Source organism: Corella eumyota, chromosome 4, assembly GCF_963082875.1.
Source record: "Corella eumyota chromosome 4, kaCorEumy4.1, whole genome shotgun sequence".
NCBI classification, from domain to species: Eukaryota; Metazoa; Chordata; class Ascidiacea; order Phlebobranchia; family Corellidae; genus Corella; species Corella eumyota.
In genome coordinates this window covers 12,005,944-12,026,651 of record NC_137493.1, presented here as the reverse complement: position 1 = coordinate 12,026,651, position 20,708 = coordinate 12,005,944, and the positions used below count along the sequence as shown (strand labels likewise).

Below are 20,708 nucleotides of genomic sequence, written 5' to 3'. Positions count from 1 at the left end.
CGCTGCTTTAAGCATATCCCAGAAATACACAAATGTTATTGATCCAAGCATGGAAGTAATACATAACACAAATAAAACAGATCTAAATAACATACTTATATTCTCCTATATTCCATTTTAAAGCTTGCCTATAATTTTAGATATATCACTTGTAAATTGACTAGTTTAACAAAAATACAGTTTTTTTACGTTATTCAAGCCTAAAATTTTTTTAGAATGGATCTACGTGTGGTTTTATATTATTTGTTTAACATTTCCTGTTATTATTGACTAGCTTTTATCGAAAGCTATAATGCTCTCACGGTTTTTATATTACTTATTTGGTATATAGTTTAGTGTTTATTAATTACTTTTTTTATAAATTTGAATAAACCAAACAATTTTTTTTAATGAAATAATCCAAACAATTTATAGCCTATAGATAAATGTATACTTACACATTTAATAGATGTTAATTTGTCTAAATATTAGTACAAAATAGCAGTAATAATGAAAAAAATCATAAAACTTGTACAACTACGTTTTTAAAATGATTTATTTTTTGTTTTTCATATATTGAATATTATAAGCAAAAATAAATATTTAAATAAAAAGCTATAACATTTTGTTTAAAACCTAATAATTATATTACTAGGTATTTTATTAATCTAAAAATATTTCAATTTGTTTGGCAGTTTTTCTGTTAAAATGTTTTACATTTTCATAACTTAAATAAACTAAATCTTGAAATCCAAATAGAGCTGCCCTTGCGGCTGCACCGTACGTTGTATCCATGGTTCGAACCTCGTCTAATTTAAATTCGTTTAAAATCTACAAATAAGAAACATAATTTATTGAAAATGTTATTTTAGCACTTTTAATATATTTTTAATGTTAATGCAATAAAGATAGTATTAGATCGAAAATGTGCTACTTATTTTGAACTTAGTTTGTTAAAATGGCAAAAATGTGGTTAATACCTTATGTTGTTTACTATTTCTAAATTCGGCGTAAAAATATTTTTTGTTAAAGTAACTTACTCTTGGGTCTTTAAGTAATGATTTAACAGGGTGGATATGCAGCATGTAACTTTGTGAAATATTGAAGGAATCTCCAGATATACAATCTCTACCGTCCGCCCATGGGTTGGGTCGTTGCATTCCAGTTAAGTCAACATGGACAGGAAGATCGTATCTTGTTTTCCATAATTTCATTGGATATTGGCAAGAAAGATAGGCCTCTTTGTTACCTTTTATTACATTCTGCAAAAACAAGTAGACAGTTTCAAGGTTTAATAAATTTTAGGTGAAGTTTTTTTCTAGGTATATTTAAAAATGTGAAACCGGTACCAAACGTCGCTGGCCGAAAGGTTTCGAGTTCAAGTAACAGCAATACTAAGTTCTGGATATAAGAAAAGCTTTAACCCGTCCAACTCAAACACTTTTACCCCAAAAAATGATTAAAATCTACTTAAGGTGAAGAAAAAATTATATGTAAAAAAGCCATTAGAACCTTCCACATACTCACAGCGTCAAAAGTTTTATAAACTTGAATTAATTCTTGAAGAAATGCGGCGTTTGGCTTGGCCAAAAAAGCACCATTGCCTGTAACAAAATAAAGAGGCTGTTTTTGAAAGTTACTTAAACTAAACACATTTTTTTATTGGTTCTCGGTTTTAGTCCTTGTACTTACTTAAAGACTTTGGCGTTGATCGCCCGATAGTAAATGAGTAATATCTTAGTTCATCTAGAGATTTTAGAATTAAAACATCAGAGTCCAAATATATTCCACCGTGTTTTATCAAAACATCATTTCTATAAAAAAAATATACATTACTGGTTAACTGAAACCTAAGAAATCGAATTTCATGCATATGGGTTTGTTTGGATCAAAATTTAAACATGACTATCCACGTTGAATTGTATTTTATTACCTTGCCACATCGGTCTTATGCAAAATCCACTTTATTTTATTTCCAAATACCTCCTCTGGGCATTCTAAATACTGAGTTTCCAAACATGGAATTTCATTTGTTAATCTAATCCACAAGTCTCCGCTAGGGGGCGGCCCGTCTACGTGAAATATAATTTTTTCTGGTCTCTAAAAACGAGGTCAGTTTTAAAAACAAATTCATGAAAATTTTATATTCAACAGAACCCCTACCAGGTTATACTATTACATATGATTGCATTAAATTTTAGTTTAATGCAAATAGTTTAAGTTAAAAAAATAAACAACATATACAAGACTACAATGCAGTTGTAATATAAACCCACTTGATTAGCTGCTGCAGATCGTACAGAAAGGTAATGATAATATTTCATTGTTCGATTCCCAAACCAAATATAATGAACTACGTTTGGGACCATGTGACCCTCATTGCCGAAATTACCTGCAAGTGTTTTTGTTAATTTAAATAACTTGAACGCAATGGTAAATTTTAGTTTTGTACAAGAAAACCTAATTAACTTATCCGTAGACAGACATTTAAATTACAATTTTTTGCCAAAGCTGGCATAACTAATGTCATTAAATTGTAATTAACTAAGGTTTGTGCTAAGTCATGTTATATATGTTTAATCTGTAAGGTATATTCTGTTACATAGACCATACAACACACACAGTAGTATTTACAAATCAACCTAACCTTTTGTTGGTTTTCTGCAACTAATAGTTGAATACGGAACTTGGTCGCATACAGTATAGTTAACTGCACCTTTAGGTCTTCTACATCCATATTTTAAAGTTGCTTGTTCGTATTTTTCTTCGGGTTCTAATAGCTGTTCATATTCACTATCAAAAGAATCCACAATTCTTTTTGCCTGCTTTATTAAATAGTAATTAAGTCACTATAAAATTGTAAATCAAATATGTATGTGCCTGTCATATAGCAATGAGAGTTGTAAACAAATTACGGATTTCTAATAAATTTTGGGGAGTTGTGGAAAGTTTAAGCTCAACGAATATCTCTTGACCTTTTTTCAACTCTTAAACTAATTTTAATATTGATTAAATTAAATATAACTCTTGTTTCAAAATTTAATTATGCAATATGAACTTATAGTTGCAGTGTAACCAAATATACATATATCATATTTGAAGCTTTTTTGGCAACACACTAACATTCATTTTTCTTTACTTGGTTAAATTTTACAGGTTTTTAACTTTGCATATGAAATTCACCCTACCTCAAGTTGTAGATTTTCTGTGTTTTCATATTTGCTGTAATAAAAGAAAGCCCCTAATGTCCATAATGTTGCAGTTGCACATATGAAAAACACATACTTTCTAGACATATTTTTTCCTGTTCTATTATATTTAACAAAAACTTATCGTTGGTCACCACTAAGCCAGTTGTGTAAAACGCCGAAGGCATATTAGCAATGTATACCGGCTTGTGTAGAAACTTAATTAAGAATCTTTTTTTTAATTTTTATAAAATTTTATTTCCATAAAAATGTGGAATATAACATAATTGTGTCTGACTATAAAAAATACCAATAAAACACTTATTTATTTAAAATACATGTAAATATAGGTTTTTTATTACAAAATATAGCGAATAGTAATTTTTATAAATTAAGCATTTTAAAAACTTAACAAAAGTTATTTTTATGCGATCGGGCCTGCTTTGCCGAACCTTTTGCAACGGACTTGGCAATAGTTGCATCTGTCTGTAAAAAAATAAAGTTTAAGTTTTTGGAATTGTTGCATGTGATTCTATCAAGGCAAGTGCTTGTTTCTTTAGAGTAGTTTGTAATTTAAACACAAAAATTTGGATATTTAAGTTGAAATTTAAAAAAATGTTAAAATTACTTCTTTTTGTTTTTGTTTTGAAAACTCCACATTTTGTTCTCTTTTTAGTTATAGAATTGTAAACACAAAACTTTAGACATGCTTTTCTGCTCGGAATTTTGAATTTTCTCCTCAAAACTAAAACCAAATTATTTGTTTAAAAATTAATAACTAAAATTAAATATTTACATTGCCAAAAATATTTTAGATTTTAAAAATTTTAATGATGAATGCTATTTACCTGTTTTAAGGGGTTTTACAGAGGACAGTGTGACATTCGCTTGCGTTGTATTTGTTTCTATTAACAAAATTAAGAAATAATAAATTTTATTTATTTAAAAAAAATTACAAATAATATTGACATTACCTGAAAATTGCTTTAACTTTTGGAGAGCGACATTTTTTGTTAGAGTTGTAGATACTAAAAATACAAAAATATTGAGCGGTTAATTATTTATTTATTTAATTTATTAATTTAAATATAACACAAAAATTGCAATATGTTACCTTCATGAGATTGTGGTATTAGGACTACCAAAAATATAGCGCACACCGCACAGAAGAGCATTATTCTATTCATGATGGCTTAATTTTAAAATAATATTTTATCTAAACAGAAAAAGTATTTAATGCAATAAAAAAGAAGCATTTTCTAGTACAAAAAATTTTTTTTGATCACTTATTATACTAAACCTATAAGTTTTGATTACTTATATATATAAGCATTCGTATGCTGCAACTTATGCGCAAATTTAAATTAAATGCCGGCATATTCTCACATTTATACCCGAATGTAATCTGTTTCGAAATTAGGTTATGTCACGTGACTTTGTCATGATCACGTGACCACAACCGCCTGATTATATTCTTGATGTGCTTTGTTTTTTTCTATGTAGACATAAATGTTTTTCATACAGTTTTTGGTTATTATAATATTACTATAATGCTTTAAAGTAGTGAGTTATGTTTTACAAAGGATAAAGAACAGTAATTGGTAAGTGTTTAGTTTAGGTCATGAAGAAAATAGCGACTTTTACTACGAAATAAAGCAAATTTTATCAAGTTAGTATGTTACTACCACAGTCCAATGTCCTTGCAAAATACAGGATTTTTAGAAAGGTTCTATTTGCTTTGCAAATTTTCGGTTAACATGTTTAACGTTTTCCTTTTTTAAATATACAAAATCTTGAAATCCGAATAAAGCTGCCCGCGCTGCTGCGCCGTACGTCGAATCAAGAGTTCGAATCTCATTAACAGTATAGTTTTTTAAAATCTAAAAATTTAAAGTTAAATGGCAAATATTCCAAGACCAAGTTGAAAATATGTAAGTTAAAATAAAAATGAAAAATTAAACAGGTTGTGTTAACATGGACATAGCTACCTTATATTGTTTAGCAAACGCGTATCCAGGGTGAACATGAAGCATATAGTTTTGCGATATATTGTAAGACTCGTTAGATATGCAATCTCTACCGTCCGCCCATGGATTAGGTCTTTGCATTTCCGTAAGGTCAACGTGGACAGGAAGATCGCTGCGTGTTTTCCATAACTTCATTGGATATTTGCACGACATTGTAGCCTGTTTTCTATTTTTCGAATATGCCTTAAAAATAAATTTAGAACTATGTAAATCTAACCTACTATATATTAACAATTTAAACGTATAGACCGCAGTTAATAAAATCATATCACTGAAAACCATTTTACTGAATGAAATTTGACCAAAAATTGCATTTTTACCGGCTATGAGACATTTTTATTTATTAATCACCCCAAACCTTTTAAGGAAAATGCCTTTAAATATAAGAAAAATTGTTACCTGAATTTTGGTTAATTGTTATTTGATTAAATTTATGTTCTACTTACGGCTGTAAAGTTTCTGTATGCCTGAATGCACTCTTGTAAAAACGTAGAATTTGGTTCTGATAAAAACGCGCCGTTACCTATAATAACAAATAATAGCATTTTGGTCTTTAGTATAAATTCATATACATAAGTTAACAGATTAAGGACAGCTTACTCAGGGAATTTTTAGTTGATTGACCAATAGTAAACGGGTAATTTCGAAGTGGGTCGAGAGATTTTAGAACTATAACGTCAGAGTCTAAATATATTCCACCGTGTTTTACCAGTACATTATTTCTGCATAAAATTTAGTAAAGAATGATAATCAAAAACAGAAAAAAATTTATAAAACATATATTTAGTGGGATGAAAATGCAGATCTAAAAGTTATGTTTGAGTTTATTGTTAAAAGGGATTGTTTGGAATTGTGCATATAGTCTAAGTTTAAAATCCTGATTTTTTTAATTGTTTTTATAATCTGTACAAATAAGGTTGTAAAATAACAAGTTTTATTAGTAATTCTTTTAGTCCTTAACATAGGTTAATTAAATTGTGCCACAGCCTACATATTAGTCATAAATCTAAGGAAAGAAGTGCCTAAAACTTGATTGTAGTTGCACTGGGTTCGAAATTACATCTTTATTAGTGAAGCTTCAGTTTTAGATAAAATTATGACTTTCTAAATTACCTTGCCACGTCTATTTTGTGTGCAACCCATTTAATTTTGTTGCCAAACACTTGATCAGGGGCTTTCAGGTATTTCGTTTTTAAACAAGGAACTTTTTTTTTTAATCTATTCCAATATATTCCTTCGTGTGGTAGTCCATCGATATGAAATATAATTTCTTCAGGTCTCTAGTTCATATTGATTATGGTGTTAATAAAAACAAATTCCTTATTAAATTAAGTGAGTAATCTTTACTATAAAAGCGTACTTGAATTGCCGTTGCTGATCTTACGGATAGGTAGTGATAGAATTTCATAGTTCGATTGCCAAACCAAATATAGTGTACTACATTAGGGACCAAATATTTTTGTTTTTGCCTAGCTTCTGGTGACAAAACAACTTAAAATTAGAAAAAAATCTTAGCCTGTTTTAATATTTACGTTTATGTGATCATGCTATAGACCTACCTCTTTTTTGGCTTCTGCAACTGATGGTTGAATAAGGAATTTGTGTACATATCGTGTAGTTATCTGCACCTTTGGGTTTTCTACACCCATATTTAACTGCTGGTTTTTTTTATCTTTGAATCTAGAAGCTTCTTATTTTTTTCGGAATAAATTTTGGTTTTGTATTGGTTTGGTATCTATAAAGCGTATATGTTTAAAACTTTTGTCTAAGGAAATTGAAATATTCAATTTTTTACCGGTTTAGGGTACGTCACCGCTGCTTTAAGCATATCCCAGAAATACACAAATGTTATTGATCCAAGCATGGAAGTAATACATAACACAAATAAAACAGATCTAAATAACATACTTATATTCTCCTATATTCCATTTTAAAGCTTGCCTATAATTTTAGATATATCACTTGTAAATTGACTAGTTTAACAAAAATACAGTTTTTTTTACGTTATTCAAGCCTAAAAATTTTTTAGAATGGATCTACGTGTGGTTTTATATTATTTGTTTAACATTTCCTGTTATTATTGACTAGCTTTTATCGAAAGCTATAATGCTCTCACGGTTTTTATATTACTTATTTGGTATATAGTTTAGTGTTTATTAATTACTTTTTTTATAAATTTGAATAAACCAAACAATTTTTTTTAATGAAATAATCCAAACAATTTATAGCCTATAGATAAATGTATACTTACACATTTAATAGATGTTAATTTGTCTAAATATTAGTACAAAATAGCAGTAATAATGAAAAAAATCATAAAACTTGTACAACTACGTTTTTAAAATGATTTATTTTTTGTTTTTCATATATTGAATATTATAAGCAAAAATAAATATTTAAATAAAAAGCTATAACATTTTGTTTAAAACCTAATAATTATATTACTAGGTATTTTATTAATCTAAAAATATTTCAATTTGTTTGGCAGTTTTTCTGTTAAAATGTTTTACATTTTCATAACTTAAATAAACTAAATCTTGAAATCCAAATAGAGCTGCCCTTGCGGCTGCACCGTACGTTGTATCCATGGTTCGAACCTCGTCTAATTTAAATTCGTTTAAAATCTACAAATAAGAAACATAATTTATTGAAAATGTTATTTTAGCACTTTTAATATATTTTTAATGTTAATGCAATAAAGATAGTATTAGATCGAAAATGTGCTACTTATTTTGAACTTAGTTTGTTAAAATGGCAAAAATGTGGTTAATACCTTATGTTGTTTACTATTTCTAAATTCGGCGTAAAAATATTTTTTGTTAAAGTAACTTACTCTTGGGTCTTTAAGTAATGATTTAACAGGGTGGATATGCAGCATGTAACTTTGTGAAATATTGAAGGAATCTCCAGATATACAATCTCTACCGTCCGCCCATGGGTTGGGTCGTTGCATTCCAGTTAAGTCAACATGGACAGGAAGATCGTATCTTGTTTTCCATAATTTCATTGGATATTGGCAAGAAAGATAGGCCTCTTTGTTACCTTTTATTACATTCTGCAAAAACAAGTAGACAGTTTCAAGGTTTAATAAATTTTAGGTGAAGTTTTTTTCTAGGTATATTTAAAAATGTGAAACCGGTACCAAACGTCGCTGGCCGAAAGTTTTCGAGTTCAAGTAACAGCAATACTAAGTTCTGGATATAAGAAAAGCTTTAACCCGTCCAACTCAAACACTTTTACCCCAAAAAATGATTAAAATCTACTTAAGGTGAAGAAAAAATTATATGTAAAAAAGCCATTAGAACCTTCCACATACTCACAGCGTCAAAAGTTTTATAAACTTGAATTAATTCTTGAAGAAATGCGGCGTTTGGCTTGGCCAAAAAAGCACCATTGCCTGTAACAAAATAAAGAGGCTGTTTTTGAAAGTTACTTAAACTAAACACATTTTTTTATTGGTTCTCGGTTTTAGTCCTTGTACTTACTTAAAGACTTTGGCGTTGATCGCCCGATAGTAAATGAGTAATATCTTAGTTCATCTAGAGATTTTAGAATTAAAACATCAGAGTCCAAATATATTCCACCGTGTTTTATCAAAACATCATTTCTATAAAAAAAATTTACATTACTGGTTAACTGAAACCTAAGAAATCGAATTTCATGCATATGGGTTTGTTTGGATCAAAATTTAAACATGACTATCCACGTTGAATTGTATTTTATTACCTTGCCACATCGGTCTTATGCAAAATCCACTTTATTTTATTTCCAAATACCTCCTCTGGGCATTCTAAATACTGAGTTTCCAAACATGGAATTTCATTTGTTAATCTAATCCACAAGTCTCCGCTAGGGGGCGGCCCGTCTACGTGAAATATAATTTTTTCTGGTCTCTAAAAACGAGGTCAGTTTTAAAAACAAATTCATGAAAATTTTATATTCAACAGAACCCCTACCAGGTTATACTATTACATATGATTGCATTAAATTTTAGTTTAATGCAAATAGTTTAAGTTAAAAAAATAAACAACATATACAAGACTACAATGCAGTTGTAATATAAACCCACTTGATTAGCTGCTGCAGATCGTACAGAAAGGTAATGATAATATTTCATTGTTCGATTCCCAAACCAAATATAATGAACTACGTTTGGGACCATGTGACCCTCATTGCCGAAATTACCTGCAAGTGTTTTTGTTAATTTAAATAACTTGAACGCAATGGTAAATTTTAGTTTTGTACAAGAAAACCTAATTAACTTATCCGTAGACAGACATTTAAATTACAATTTTTTGCCAAAGCTGGCATAACTAATGTCATTAAATTGTAATTAACTAAGGTTTGTGCTAAGTCATGTTATATATGTTTAATCTGTAAGGTATATTCTGTTACATAGACCATACAACACACACAGTAGTATTTACAAATCAACCTAACCTTTTGTTGGTTTTCTGCAACTAATAGTTGAATACGGAACTTGGTCGCATACAGTATAGTTAACTGCACCTTTAGGTCTTCTACATCCATATTTTAAAGTTGCTTGTTCGTATTTTTCTTCGGGTTCTAATAGCTGTTCATATTCACTATCAAAAGAATCCACAATTCTTTTTGCCTGCTTTATTAAATAGTAATTAAGTCACTATAAAATTGTAAATCAAATATGTATGTGCCTGTCATATAGCAATGAGAGTTGTAAACAAATTACGGATTTCTAATAAATTTTGGGGAGTTGTGGAAAGTTTAAGCTCAACGAATATCTCTTGACCTTTTTTCAACTCTTAAACTAATTTTAATATTGATTAAATTAAATATAACTCTTGTTTCAAAATTTAATTATGCAATATGAACTTATAGTTGCAGTGTAACCAAATATACATATATCATATTTAAAGCTTTTTTGGCAACACACTAACATTCATTTTTCTTTACTTGGTTAAATTTTACAGGTTTTTAACTTTGCATATGAAATTCACCCTACCTCAAGTTGTAGATTTTCTGTGTTTTCATATTTGCTGTAATAAAAGAAAGCCCCTAATGTCCATAATGTTGCAGTTGCACATATGAAAAACACATACTTTCTAGACATATTTTTTCCTGTTCTATTATATTTAACAAAAACTTATCGTTGGTCACCACTAAGCCAGTTGTGTAAAACGCCGAAGGCATATTAGCAATGTATACCGGCTTGTGTAGAAACTTAATTAAGAATCTTTTTTTTAATTTTTATAAAATTTTATTTCCATAAAAATGTGGAATATAACATAATTGTGTCTGACTATAAAAAATACCAATAAAACACTTATTTATTTAAAATACATGTAAATATAGGTTTTTTATTACAAAATATAGCGAATAGTAATTTTTATAAATTAAGCATTTTAAAAACTTAACAAAAGTTATTTTTATGCGATCGGGCCTGCTTTGCCGAACCTTTTGCAACGGACTTGGCAATAGTTGCATCTGTCTGTAAAAAAATAAAGTTTAAGTTTTTGGAATTGTTGCATGTGATTCTATCAAGGCAAGTGCTTGTTTCTTTAGAGTAGTTTGTAATTTAAACACAAAAATTTGGATATTTAAGTTGAAATTTAAAAAAATGTTAAAATTACTTCTTTTTGTTTTTGTTTTGAAAACTCCACATTTTGTTCTCTTTTTAGTTATAGAATTGTAAACACAAAACTTTAGACATGCTTTTCTGCTCGGAATTTTGAATTTTCTCCTCAAAACTAAAACCAAATTATTTGTTTAAAAATTAATAACTAAAATTAAATATTTACATTGCCAAAAATATTTTAGATTTTAAAAATTTTAATGATGAATGCTATTTACCTGTTTTAAGGGGTTTAACAGAGGGCAGTGTGACATTCGCTTGCGTTGTATTTGTTTCTATTAACAAAATTAAGAAATAATAAATTTTATTTATTTAAAAAAAATTACAAATAATATTGACATTACCTGAAAATTGCTTTAATTTTTGGAGAGCGACTTTTTTTGTTAAAGTTGTAGCTACTAAAAATACAAAAATATTGAGCGGTTAATTTTTTATTTATTTAATTTATTGATTTAAATGTAACACAAAAATTGCAATATGTTACCTTCATGAGATTGTGGTATTAGGACTACTAAATATACAGCGCACACCGCACAGCCAAACAATATTCTATTCATGATGGCTTAATTTTAAAATAATATTTTATCTAAACAAAAAAATTTGTTAAATCTTTATTTAAATGCGTTATGTAATATACTAAACATATAGGTACTAATTTCTTATATAGAGCATTTGTATGCTGCAACATACACGCTAATATAAGTTATATGCCGACATATTCTTACATTTATACCCGAATGTAATCTGTTTCGAAATCTTGCTTAACATTTAAAAATCCCGGAAACTGAAACATTTCGTGATTGGCATAATTTCGATCTTAAATTTGTTAGATATTTTCAAATGACAAATATATCCTACTACATCTAATTTAATGCTATTAAGACTATGCGTCACCCAAAACGTTTTAAAACTTAGCCACTTGCAAAATATATTTTATTTAATTTTTCTGCTTTAGCACGGTTGAACTATATTGGTAACTATAATTTTCTATTTTATTTTAACGCTATAAAGTCTAGTGACTTTGTATTGTGGGCATATATATATATATTCTTTGTTTATCAACCATGGTAAAATGGCATATTGGGAGCTTATATTTTGAACATACAAAAGAAAAAGAAAAGAAGTATATTTGTAAAAACTCTTTATAAAACAACGCTTCATTAAAAACTTTTTTAAATTTTATTAATCATCTTTATAAAAATACCCTTTTTAGCGACTTAATCAAAAAAGTGCATCAATCAAAAAATGGCTATTAAAGTTACATTAACAATACGTTCCGAAACAACTTAAAAAAAGACGAATTTTTTTTCTTTTTTTAAATTAAAAAACATAACCACGTGGGTATAGATACCAATTGTCACAACTCAAAAACTTCAAAAAAATATTCTCGTGTTTTACCATGATATACTAAACGTGATTTGAACAAGTAAACAATTGTAAAAATACCTTAAAATGCGACACACAAAATAGTGCGATTTTATTGGTATAAACATATATGTCTATTGATTTGGTTTTAAATAGGATTATAGCCTACGACGTAAAATGGATTTATAAGAAAGGGTTACTGCCAAAATACCGAAAATCAATTTACCGAATTGACGTTTTAACCGAAAACAACATTTTTATTGGCAATAACACATATTTTTGTTAACTCTTAACACTTCAATTCTTTTTTAAAAAAAAGTCATTTTCTTAAAAATTCTTCCTTAAAAAACGCCCACTTAAAAATTTCCCATTAAAAACGCCCTCATAAAAATTTTTACCTTAATTTTCGTGAATGCCGTTTTTGAACTTATATTATTCTAAAATATGTCTATTCGGTAACATAGGCGAGTACCCCAAATATGCTGTTAAACGTACTTAACCCTTAGGTATTACATACCATATTAAAAAGCAACTTGAATAAACTAACAAAAAGGTTATATGCATTTAAAGTCATAATATATAAACGTGAGTAACAAGGTCTCATCTATTGTTACTAATCACTTTATAATTAACATTCGTGACGCAGCAAGGTCTCAAACGCATCCGACCATTCATATCCGTTTATGACGTCACGAATAAAATGAGACAGCTAAATTCGTTGCGACAATTTTTTTAGGTAAGGTAATTATGCATATAAGGAAATTTTACTTTAAAACAAATGTTGTAGTATAACGTATGTGTATAGGCAGGTCAAATCACTACAGAACAATTGAATTTAAACACGTTGCCATTTAAGTTGATAGAATTGGAAAATTTTAATTTACGTATGTCCTTTTGGTAGCACCTAACTAACAATTTGTTATTGTAAAATCTAAGTATTTGTTTCTTCCTTTTAAGTCCATTTAAATATAAAAACCAAAGTTGAAACGAAGGCAAACGAGAATGCGTGCGGCACACATAAGCAAAAATAACTCAGAAACTTTTTTACGATTACGTAATTTTATCGAAAGTTGCATCGTTTCAAAATGATGCAGCATAATGTTATAATCAAAATCGTAGCGGGCGCACAGAAAATGGGAAATTTCTAACCGGATGTTTTTTAAATCGTCGTTTTCGCTTTTTAAAACTTGTGAATTGACTCATTTTCGAGCTGCTTTTTGCCGTTGAGCGCTGTGACGTATTTCCTTCTACATGCCAGATGACGTCATCGCCGTAAAATCGCATCGCAAATTAGAAAAATTTCCCCAATTATAACTAAACAATAAATTAAACTAATGCTTAAAATTTTATAATTAGTTTTTCGTGAGCTTTATATAGATATCTATATTCGATTACATCATTTATATATATCCCCTAATTATTTTATTTAATATTTACTCTATAAATATTTCAGCGTTCTATTTAAATTTTTACCACATTAAATCTATGCAAATTAATTGCAGTGTTGCAATTAAACCAAACTATATCGTAATATTGTATTTATAACATTTATATTTTAACTAATATTTTATCCATATAATATAACTGTTCAGATATAATGTTATAAGGGTTCAGATTGTTATTATTTTTTTTTAAATACATGATTGATAGTTTTGAAAATTAATTACAAAACAAACCTGTAGGGCAATTTATAACATTTGTACATGCTGTAGTTAAATAATACTTAAAATCAAACATTATATTTTGATTTAATTACATTTAAATTACGCAAAAGGTTTTTGCATTGTATTTAACTTCATAGGTTTGTTGTTGAATTGATTTGCTATCTTCTAGACAGCCTAACGAGGTTTGTCGTGCGTTCTTGCCAATTCGTTGCTTCCTTAAAAAATGCGGCACGTTAAATCTTCATTTGAGCTGTGGTTAAACACCAACATAATTTACATACTTAATTCAAACACGCAAGACACTAATTTATAAAATTTCGCAATTTTAATCGAAAAAAATCGATTTAATTTGGAATTAATTATCGGACCGGCAAAATAATTAGGATTTTTCGTTGGCACTCGATTTTTAATAACTTTCTACCCTTATATAACATATCGGTTTTATTTTAATTTTAAACAACCTTTTGGGTTTTAATATATTTAAAGGATCGGAGGTTTTAAAGGTTTTTGTATTTCGTTAAATGTGCGTGGGCAAATTTGCACAGGCGAGACGATCGCAATAAAAAAAAAAAACAATTTCTTTGAATAGCAACAGCCTGTGACATTAAAATATGTAAATTGGTTGACACGTTATTCTTTTTTTTGACTTTGCAGCGTTAGCGAGTGTGCAAAAAATTGGCTTAAATGCTCAAGCGAAAGCTCCCAAGGCGAAACCGCGGAAAAGTTAGGAAAACACTTCATTTAATCGATTGCTTTTAATTTTCGATCACTCTTTTAAAACCAAGTTTCGCACAGTTTTATAACCTCCGGTAGTTTTTTATTAATAATTAAATGAACATAAGCAATATAGAGATACTTAAACGATCTTTATTTCAAATCTTTTTTTACTTTTTTAATAGGTTGAATTACCCAATAAAATGCTATTTAAAAAAACGTTGTTTGCAAAGTAAATTTGCTATAACACTTTTGAGTAATTAAATTATTTGGATTTTAAAAATTACAATTAAAAATTCTGACGTTGTCAATTTATATAAGTCCTAGTAAAAATGTGTCACATAATTGGATTTAAATTTTGAACATGATTAATGCAAGTTTATTTTGGTTTCCTTCACACCTTGTAAAAAACGTGAAAAACAAGTGTGTCTAAGTCATAGGTCATATTATAAAAACTCCCTTTTTTAAATTTATTTTTAAAAATACCCGATCGGTACTAACAGTTGTTGACGTACATAGCATCTTTGCCAACAAACAACTTTGTGTAGCCAGAATCTTAACGGTAATGAGAATAAAATGCCTTCCAAGAAATGATGATAAATAACCTCAGGCTTAAGTTTGGTAACTGGAATTTACAATAATGGTATTAGCGGGTTTTCAGTCGACTTACTATGGAATAATAAAGCTTAAATGTACGTATGACAACCTTTTTTTCTAAGGTCACGTTATTGAATTGTAGAAATTATGGTATTTGTACTAAAACGGAACGGTATTTGTTTTTAAGCTTTTGTGTTACGGTCGTTAAACATAAATGTATACCTTTATTAAATAACTGTTCGTGCTTTAAAGCCAGGTGACTTTATTAAATAAACCTTTTTTTCAATTCTTGGAACTAAGTTTTAGTTATTATATTTTTTGCAAATATTTTGAATGTTTTTGTGTTTTAATAACAAACTAAACTCTTGTTTAAAAAATCTTTGTATGCTACAAATTAATTTTATTACAAAAATATTAAAAGTAACACTGAGAAAAATACAGTTTTAATAAATAGAACTTTAATGTAAAAAATTTACAAAAGTAAAAAAAAACAAATGTTAATAAAGTATAAAGGAAAAAAAACTAGCATCTGCATATTTAAAATATAAATAAAAACTTGATAACAGATTGATGTTGTTTAAGCAAAAATTCCAAATAGTTTTTTCATCTTTCGGCATTTTGGTTTGCACCATAAGCACAATCCTAAAATAAAGAAAAATTTTAAAAAATTTGGACAAAAAAAATTTAAATTAAAAAAATATATATCACAGTTTAAATAGCCGTGAAAATGTATACTATAGAATATTGTAACTGTACCGTATAAATTATCTATGTAAAACTATTGCTACTATGTACAGAATTATCTTAGAATTTTCGTATAAATTAAACTTACTTCGTCGTTGGAATAAGCTGCATCCCCTCTTTCTAGGCTTGCCGTTAATGCAGAAAGGCCGACAAGTAAACTTGTTAAAAGTAAACCCTTTGGTTGCTGGCTTAGCAGGAGCTAAAAAAATAAAACATCAATTTTATTATTTAAAAATTTACAAAATTAATTTATTTTTTAAGAACTTTTGCAAATGCATATTTTTTTTGTTAGATGTAGATATATTGACTTACCGGATTTTATTGTAGGTTTTTCGGTTGTATTCGTAGTAACTAAAAACGAAAAAAAAATTTTAAATTATTTGAAAAAAATATTAAATTAATTTTTGCCAAAATTTGTGAAATTTATTTTTTTTATAGATTTTGTTAAAAATTTTACCAATTTCATTTGATACTTCTATCTCCATTTCTTCCATTAATACATCTACCATATCAACAGATACCGAAGCTACATAAAGAAAATAAATTTATTTTTGTGCTAAATTACTTACGATAATTTATAAAAAATAATTTTATTTTTTGATATTTGAAAAATCATTTTTTACCTTCATAACTGCTTGGAAGGTTGCATATTATTCCTAGAGTCACGATTAAAGCAAGTGCTAAAAAACTTTTCATTTTTGTTGTTTAGTTTTCTTGTCGAGAAGATTTTAAATATTTTACAAACTTTTAACTTTTCAAGATATTTTCGAATTTTATTCTTAAGTTTTCGAAACAATTTTTGTTTATGATGTTACGTTCGGTTGATGCGGTTTATATAGAAAACGACCAAGACAGAAATAGGAACGACGCGACAAAAATATCACATTAATTTGGATGACGTCATTTGCGTGACGAAGTATATGCAAAGCTCGAAATTAAGTTGCTTTCGTCACACCCATAATTCACCCCTCCTCCTTTTAATATGGGTTTCTCATTATGTCAGTTTTTAGAATTATTTTAATGACGTGTTAGTAATTCTACTTTCGTTCTCGTGCAGTTCATGATTCAGCAACCATAGGGAGGTATAATTTTTTAGTTTACTATTTTTACTTTTTCGAACTTTAGTCATTTCAATGATAAACCACGTCATTAGATTGTTCCATTACGAAATCTATGCGATCATGGTAAACTTGTATTCAAGAGTGATGTAATTTTTTTTCCAATTTGTGCAACGGAAGGAAATGCTATGGTGTAATGCATTGTATATCTAGTTCTACTTTGACTTTCAGTGCAAGGTTCAACCAGTTACAAAATTTCAAGATAAAAATTTTTATTTCAAAAAATGTGACGTAATCACTAAACAAAAAATGATAAAATTATTAACTTAAGACGCAGCCCAAGTATGGCTTATTTACAAAAATTAGCTTATTTTTGTACCATAAATATACACATTTTAATAATAGAACGTAACAAACTTTTTTAAATTTTAGTATTTATTTTTAAAAATATTTTAAAAATTAAACAAAAATTAGTTTCTGGCAATCTTATATTTAATTACTGTCTGTTTCCTTAAACAGTTATTAAAATGTTTTATTTTTAAAATAAGTTATACAGTTATGTCACGACTTTAAAATAAACGTAAATCCTTATAAGCTTACCAACACGTTAAAATCCACTTAAAAAGTTTTATGTTTACAGAAGTATAACACTTTAGGGATCTTGCAAAATTTCGATTTATTTTAAGATAACCTAATAACAAACTTAACTATTTCTGTTGGTTTTTTTTATGACGTAATAAATTAAGAGATTTTAGTTTAAAAGATTTTACTTTCTAGGTATAAATAATTAATTTTAAAATAAAATAATTTTTGCAGTAACGGTTTTTTAAAAAAAATGGGATTTAAATAAAAAAATCAACTTATAAAATATTTATAGAAATATTAATTTTCTTAAAAAATTATCAAAAAATCTTCTTTAGAACTTGTGTTTATTTTTAATAAATTTAAATGCAACTTTTGGGTTCTACTTTCTACCAGACAAACGTCAAATTCTTTTCAATATTTTTTTTTATTATTGTATGTGTGTTTTTTTACAAATAAAGACAACTGAGCATAAAAAACAATGAAAAAAATAAAACAAAAACGAAGCACTTTAAAAGTGTAATTAAATAAATGAAGAAACATTACAGTGATACAGAAAAAAATGGAAATATAAAATTAAAGATAAAAATATGATAAATCACATGACTCTTTGATGGTTATTTGCTTTAGAAAATGCCGGAATTTCTCATTTTTTTGCAGTTTTCAGAATAGTACAAACACACTTCTACAAAAATAAAAAATATAAAGTTAAAATCTAAAATATTATTTTTTTCAATTTTTTTCCACATCAATTAAAAGAGTTAAAAGATTTAGAATAAATATTACATTAACGCGACGGAAAAATATGACAAAATTTAATAAATGTTTTAGAACATGCAATAAATGTTAATATTTACACGAAGATTTTATAGTATTTTAAAACATCATCATCAAACGCAGTTGTAAATTATAAATAGCTTGCTATAAAGGTATTCAACATTTAAAGCATTGTGTTATTTCATAAATTTTGCCTGGACCAGTTTTAACTTACTTGGCTTTTCGTCTAGAGCACATTTTACATTCTTTCGGGGTTTGCCTCGTTTAGTACAGTATTTCCTGTAATTCATTCGTCGAAAATGAGCAGCCGATTTTCCGCTTCCTGAACATGAATAAACATTCATTAAACTATTAATAAAATTTTGCCAACGAAAATATTAATTTTAAAAAAATTAGTTGTTTAATTTATTAGTCGCTAAGTTATAATGTAATTTGTATGTGCAGTATGTTACCTCGCGCTAGAACAGATCCTGCTTTCCGCTTGACTAACCCTGGAGAGATTGCAGCTAAAAAAAATAAAATACAAGTTAAACCGATGTAATTATAAAAATTGGGTAATTTTATTTAAATGTTATATTTTATTATTTTATAAACTTACCTTGCTGTGATTCAGGCACAAGCAGCATTACTACCAGACAAAATGCAGCAATTTGGATAAAGTTATTCATTATTATATTTTTCAGTTTTGTTTTTTTTTAAACCTTTTGTAGGTATTTGCTCTACTGCGTTTAATTTACAATTGTGAAATCACACAACTACACTGGCTTTATATACAGACCGCACGGTAGTTTCTCCCATTTAAGCATGTCATGCGCAAACCGGGGAAAATCCAATTTTAACTTTACTGAATTCGAAGCGCAGCGTTTTTAGTTTCGCTGCTTCTTTTTTTTAAGTCGCACGAGACGAATTGCGTATTACTGTCTAAGATTATGTCATTGCATTACCTATTGCAGCCCTAATTACCTAAAAAGGTGTCTTTCAACTTGTCTATTTGTCTATTCAGCTTGCTCTTAATATCAAATTACTATTTGGAATAAATTAGGCAAAGGCGGTAAGGCCTTACATAAAAACAATCTATTACCAAATGAAATCTATTACCAAACACAAGGGCTGTATAATTTCAAATGTTTGAATGTATTTATTTTATTTTACACTCAGGTAAAATAGCAGTAAATATTAAATTAAAAAACATAAAGAAGTATATAATATATTAGGGTGCTATATTAGCAAATCTATTGCAATCATTTAAAAAGACGCTGTTAAGAAATTTAACAGGTTAACTTGCCCAAAACTATTAGTCAAAATCTATGTTTAGTAAACGTTATATACACTTGATAAACCACCATAAGGAAGAAGCATTTGGATGTGGGTTTCCTTTTTTAAAGGGTAGCGTGTTGCGCTACTTTAACATAAAACAACAGAAACGTCTATTTTAAAGTCTGTCTAGACCGATCGTCTTACGTTCCTAACTTTTCTCCTCAAAAAATAATACCTGAGTACTTTTAACACAAAAGATTTTTGATCGACAACATGGCGAAACTTTTTAAGCTAAATTGTTAGTTGGGAACAGTGATATTACTCGTAATAGGGAGATGACGTTTTGCCAATAATATTTAAGGCTCTTTAGGAATATTAAAAATGCGGAATTCCAATATCATAACATTACCTATATATTACTAAAAACGCGCGCAGGCTTACCTACTTGACAACTCTACTTAAACAAGTGCATTGCACTGTAACTTTTTAAGTAAGATCTGCAAAAATTAACTTCTGTTTACCTTAGGCAAACATACTTGATTGTAAAAGGAGAATTTCTCTTGATTCTGTTTAACAAATAAACCGTAAATTTTTTGGGGGAAATAAAATAAAAAAGTTAAATAAAAAAGTATATCAGCAATGTAAGGCCTTTCTCATTTAAAACATATTTTGCTGGGTTTGGTGACCATGCCATAAATTAATTAAAATCTTCATGTAAACATTAATACTTTAAATTGATTTTGTCATTTTTTCCCGTCGCATTGTTGTAATATTAATTGTATATCGTATTTATTATTTACTTTTATCAATGCGCGAAAAACCAAAATAAAAAAAATAATAAAAAAAAAAAAATATTGCAGTCAAACCCATTTAAAATTTATTGGTAGGGGATTTTTTGGTTTATAACTTTAGTATAACCTTTATCGCTTTACAAATTAGGTATAATCCTTAGCAAACAAAATAAAATTAAATATTGAATTGGTACACAACCATGTTTATGAGTTGGTTAAATGTATACGACTTTAAACATAAAAAAAAATATTAAAAACTATTAATAGTTTTTACGTTAGAAAACATAATATTGCAAGTCTTATCATGATACGGCAAGTTTTTAGTATTCCGAGTATAACTTTGTTTACGTTTAT

At 27.9% G+C, this 20,708-nt stretch overlaps 5 protein-coding genes and 1 long non-coding RNA gene across 8 annotated transcripts; all 6 read right to left on the bottom strand.

Annotated features, from left to right (window-relative positions):
* Positions 1-527: 527 nt before the first annotated feature.
* On the bottom strand, positions 528-3,288 carry LOC145751029 (uncharacterized). 2 transcript variants are annotated; one of them, XM_082567098.1, is made up of 8 exons: positions 3,168-3,288; positions 2,627-2,804; positions 2,256-2,371; positions 1,913-2,079; positions 1,672-1,793; positions 1,507-1,583; positions 1,020-1,241; positions 528-810 (listed from the first exon to the last, which is right to left on the bottom strand). In XM_082567098.1, the coding sequence occupies exons 1-8, from the start codon at positions 3,273-3,275 to the stop codon at positions 643-645; spliced, it is 1,158 nt and encodes a 385-aa protein (XP_082423224.1). In that variant the 5' UTR covers positions 3,276-3,288; the 3' UTR covers positions 528-642. The 2 variants fall into 2 exon arrangements, with proteins under 2 accessions (XP_082423224.1, XP_082423225.1); XM_082567099.1 differs by having other exon boundaries at positions 2,627-2,801; positions 3,168-3,281.
* A 1,597-nt stretch (positions 3,289-4,885) lies between these two features.
* Positions 4,886-6,843, bottom strand: LOC145750845 (uncharacterized). The gene is made up of 7 exons (XM_082566919.1): positions 6,750-6,843; positions 6,555-6,685; positions 6,308-6,474; positions 5,795-5,916; positions 5,641-5,717; positions 5,156-5,377; positions 4,886-5,047 (listed from the first exon to the last, which is right to left on the bottom strand). The coding sequence occupies exons 1-7, from the start codon at positions 6,841-6,843 to the stop codon at positions 4,886-4,888; spliced, it is 975 nt and encodes a 324-aa protein (XP_082423045.1).
* Positions 6,844-7,535: 692 nt separating this feature from the next.
* Positions 7,536-10,296, bottom strand: LOC145751060 (uncharacterized). Of its 2 annotated transcripts, none has more exons than XM_082567139.1 (8): positions 10,176-10,296; positions 9,635-9,812; positions 9,264-9,379; positions 8,921-9,087; positions 8,680-8,801; positions 8,515-8,591; positions 8,028-8,249; positions 7,536-7,818 (listed from the first exon to the last, which is right to left on the bottom strand). In XM_082567139.1, the coding sequence occupies exons 1-8, from the start codon at positions 10,281-10,283 to the stop codon at positions 7,651-7,653; spliced, it is 1,158 nt and encodes a 385-aa protein (XP_082423265.1). In that variant the 5' UTR covers positions 10,284-10,296; the 3' UTR covers positions 7,536-7,650. The 2 variants fall into 2 exon arrangements, with proteins under 2 accessions (XP_082423265.1, XP_082423266.1); XM_082567140.1 differs by having other exon boundaries at positions 9,635-9,809; positions 10,176-10,289.
* Positions 10,297-10,516: 220 nt separating this feature from the next.
* On the bottom strand, positions 10,517-11,393 carry LOC145751247 (uncharacterized). Its single transcript, XM_082567354.1, has 5 exons — positions 11,290-11,393; positions 11,150-11,203; positions 11,024-11,080; positions 10,804-10,920; positions 10,517-10,661 (listed from the first exon to the last, which is right to left on the bottom strand). The coding sequence occupies exons 1-5, from the start codon at positions 11,360-11,362 to the stop codon at positions 10,600-10,602; spliced, it is 363 nt and encodes a 120-aa protein (XP_082423480.1). The 5' UTR covers positions 11,363-11,393; the 3' UTR covers positions 10,517-10,599.
* A 4,272-nt stretch (positions 11,394-15,665) lies between these two features.
* Positions 15,666-16,585, bottom strand: LOC145750844 (uncharacterized). The gene is made up of 5 exons (XM_082566918.1): positions 16,513-16,585; positions 16,347-16,415; positions 16,202-16,240; positions 15,978-16,088; positions 15,666-15,787 (listed from the first exon to the last, which is right to left on the bottom strand). The coding sequence occupies exons 1-5, from the start codon at positions 16,583-16,585 to the stop codon at positions 15,723-15,725; spliced, it is 357 nt and encodes a 118-aa protein (XP_082423044.1). The 3' UTR covers positions 15,666-15,722.
* Positions 16,586-17,943: 1,358 nt separating this feature from the next.
* Positions 17,944-19,236, bottom strand: LOC145751105 (uncharacterized). Its single transcript, XR_014283710.1, has 4 exons — positions 18,905-19,236; positions 18,759-18,812; positions 18,521-18,628; positions 17,944-18,214 (listed from the first exon to the last, which is right to left on the bottom strand). It is a non-coding gene; the product is annotated as an uncharacterized LOC145751105 (long non-coding RNA).
* Between the last annotated feature and the right edge of the window lie 1,472 nt (positions 19,237-20,708).

What these genes read in the sequence shown, in the direction of transcription:
- LOC145751029 (XM_082567098.1), bottom strand. Translation starts at nt 3,275, where the DNA reads ATGTCTAGAAAGTATGTGTTTTTCATATGTGCAACTGCAACATTATGG. An exon ending in TTGCAGAAAACCAACAAAAG is followed by an intron (nt 2,372 to 2,626) that starts GTTAGGTTGATT and finishes AAACACTTGCAG; the next exon opens with GTAATTTCGGCAATGAGGGT. An exon ending in GATCTGCAGCAGCTAATCAA is followed by an intron (nt 2,080 to 2,255) that starts GTGGGTTTATAT and finishes CCTCGTTTTTAG; the next exon opens with AGACCAGAAAAAATTATATT.
- LOC145750845 (XM_082566919.1), bottom strand. Translation starts at nt 6,843, where the DNA reads ATGGGTGTAGAAAACCCAAAGGTGCAGATAACTACACGATATGTACAC. An exon ending in ATCAACTAAAAATTCCCTGA is followed by an intron (nt 5,718 to 5,794) that starts GTAAGCTGTCCT and finishes TTGTTATTATAG; the next exon opens with GTAACGGCGCGTTTTTATCA. An exon ending in CGTTTGCTAAACAATATAAG is followed by an intron (nt 5,048 to 5,155) that starts GTAGCTATGTCC and finishes TTAAATTTTTAG; the next exon opens with ATTTTAAAAAACTATACTGT.
- LOC145751060 (XM_082567139.1), bottom strand. Translation starts at nt 10,283, where the DNA reads ATGTCTAGAAAGTATGTGTTTTTCATATGTGCAACTGCAACATTATGG. An exon ending in CAGAAAATCTACAACTTGAG is followed by an intron (nt 9,813 to 10,175) that starts GTAGGGTGAATT and finishes TATTTAATAAAG; the next exon opens with CAGGCAAAAAGAATTGTGGA. An exon ending in CATTACTTAAAGACCCAAGA is followed by an intron (nt 7,819 to 8,027) that starts GTAAGTTACTTT and finishes TCTTATTTGTAG; the next exon opens with ATTTTAAACGAATTTAAATT.
- LOC145751247 (XM_082567354.1), bottom strand. Translation starts at nt 11,362, where the DNA reads ATGAATAGAATATTGTTTGGCTGTGCGGTGTGCGCTGTATATTTAGTA. An exon ending in AAAATTAAAGCAATTTTCAG is followed by an intron (nt 11,081 to 11,149) that starts GTAATGTCAATA and finishes TTTTGTTAATAG; the next exon opens with AAACAAATACAACGCAAGCG. An exon ending in CAAAACAAAAACAAAAAGAA is followed by an intron (nt 10,662 to 10,803) that starts GTAATTTTAACA and finishes ATTTTTTTACAG; the next exon opens with ACAGATGCAACTATTGCCAA.
- LOC145750844 (XM_082566918.1), bottom strand. Translation starts at nt 16,585, where the DNA reads ATGAAAAGTTTTTTAGCACTTGCTTTAATCGTGACTCTAGGAATAATA. An exon ending in CCTTCCAAGCAGTTATGAAG is followed by an intron (nt 16,416 to 16,512) that starts GTAAAAAATGAT and finishes TTCTTTATGTAG; the next exon opens with CTTCGGTATCTGTTGATATG. An exon ending in CAGCTTATTCCAACGACGAA is followed by an intron (nt 15,788 to 15,977) that starts GTAAGTTTAATT and finishes TCTTTATTTTAG; the next exon opens with GATTGTGCTTATGGTGCAAA.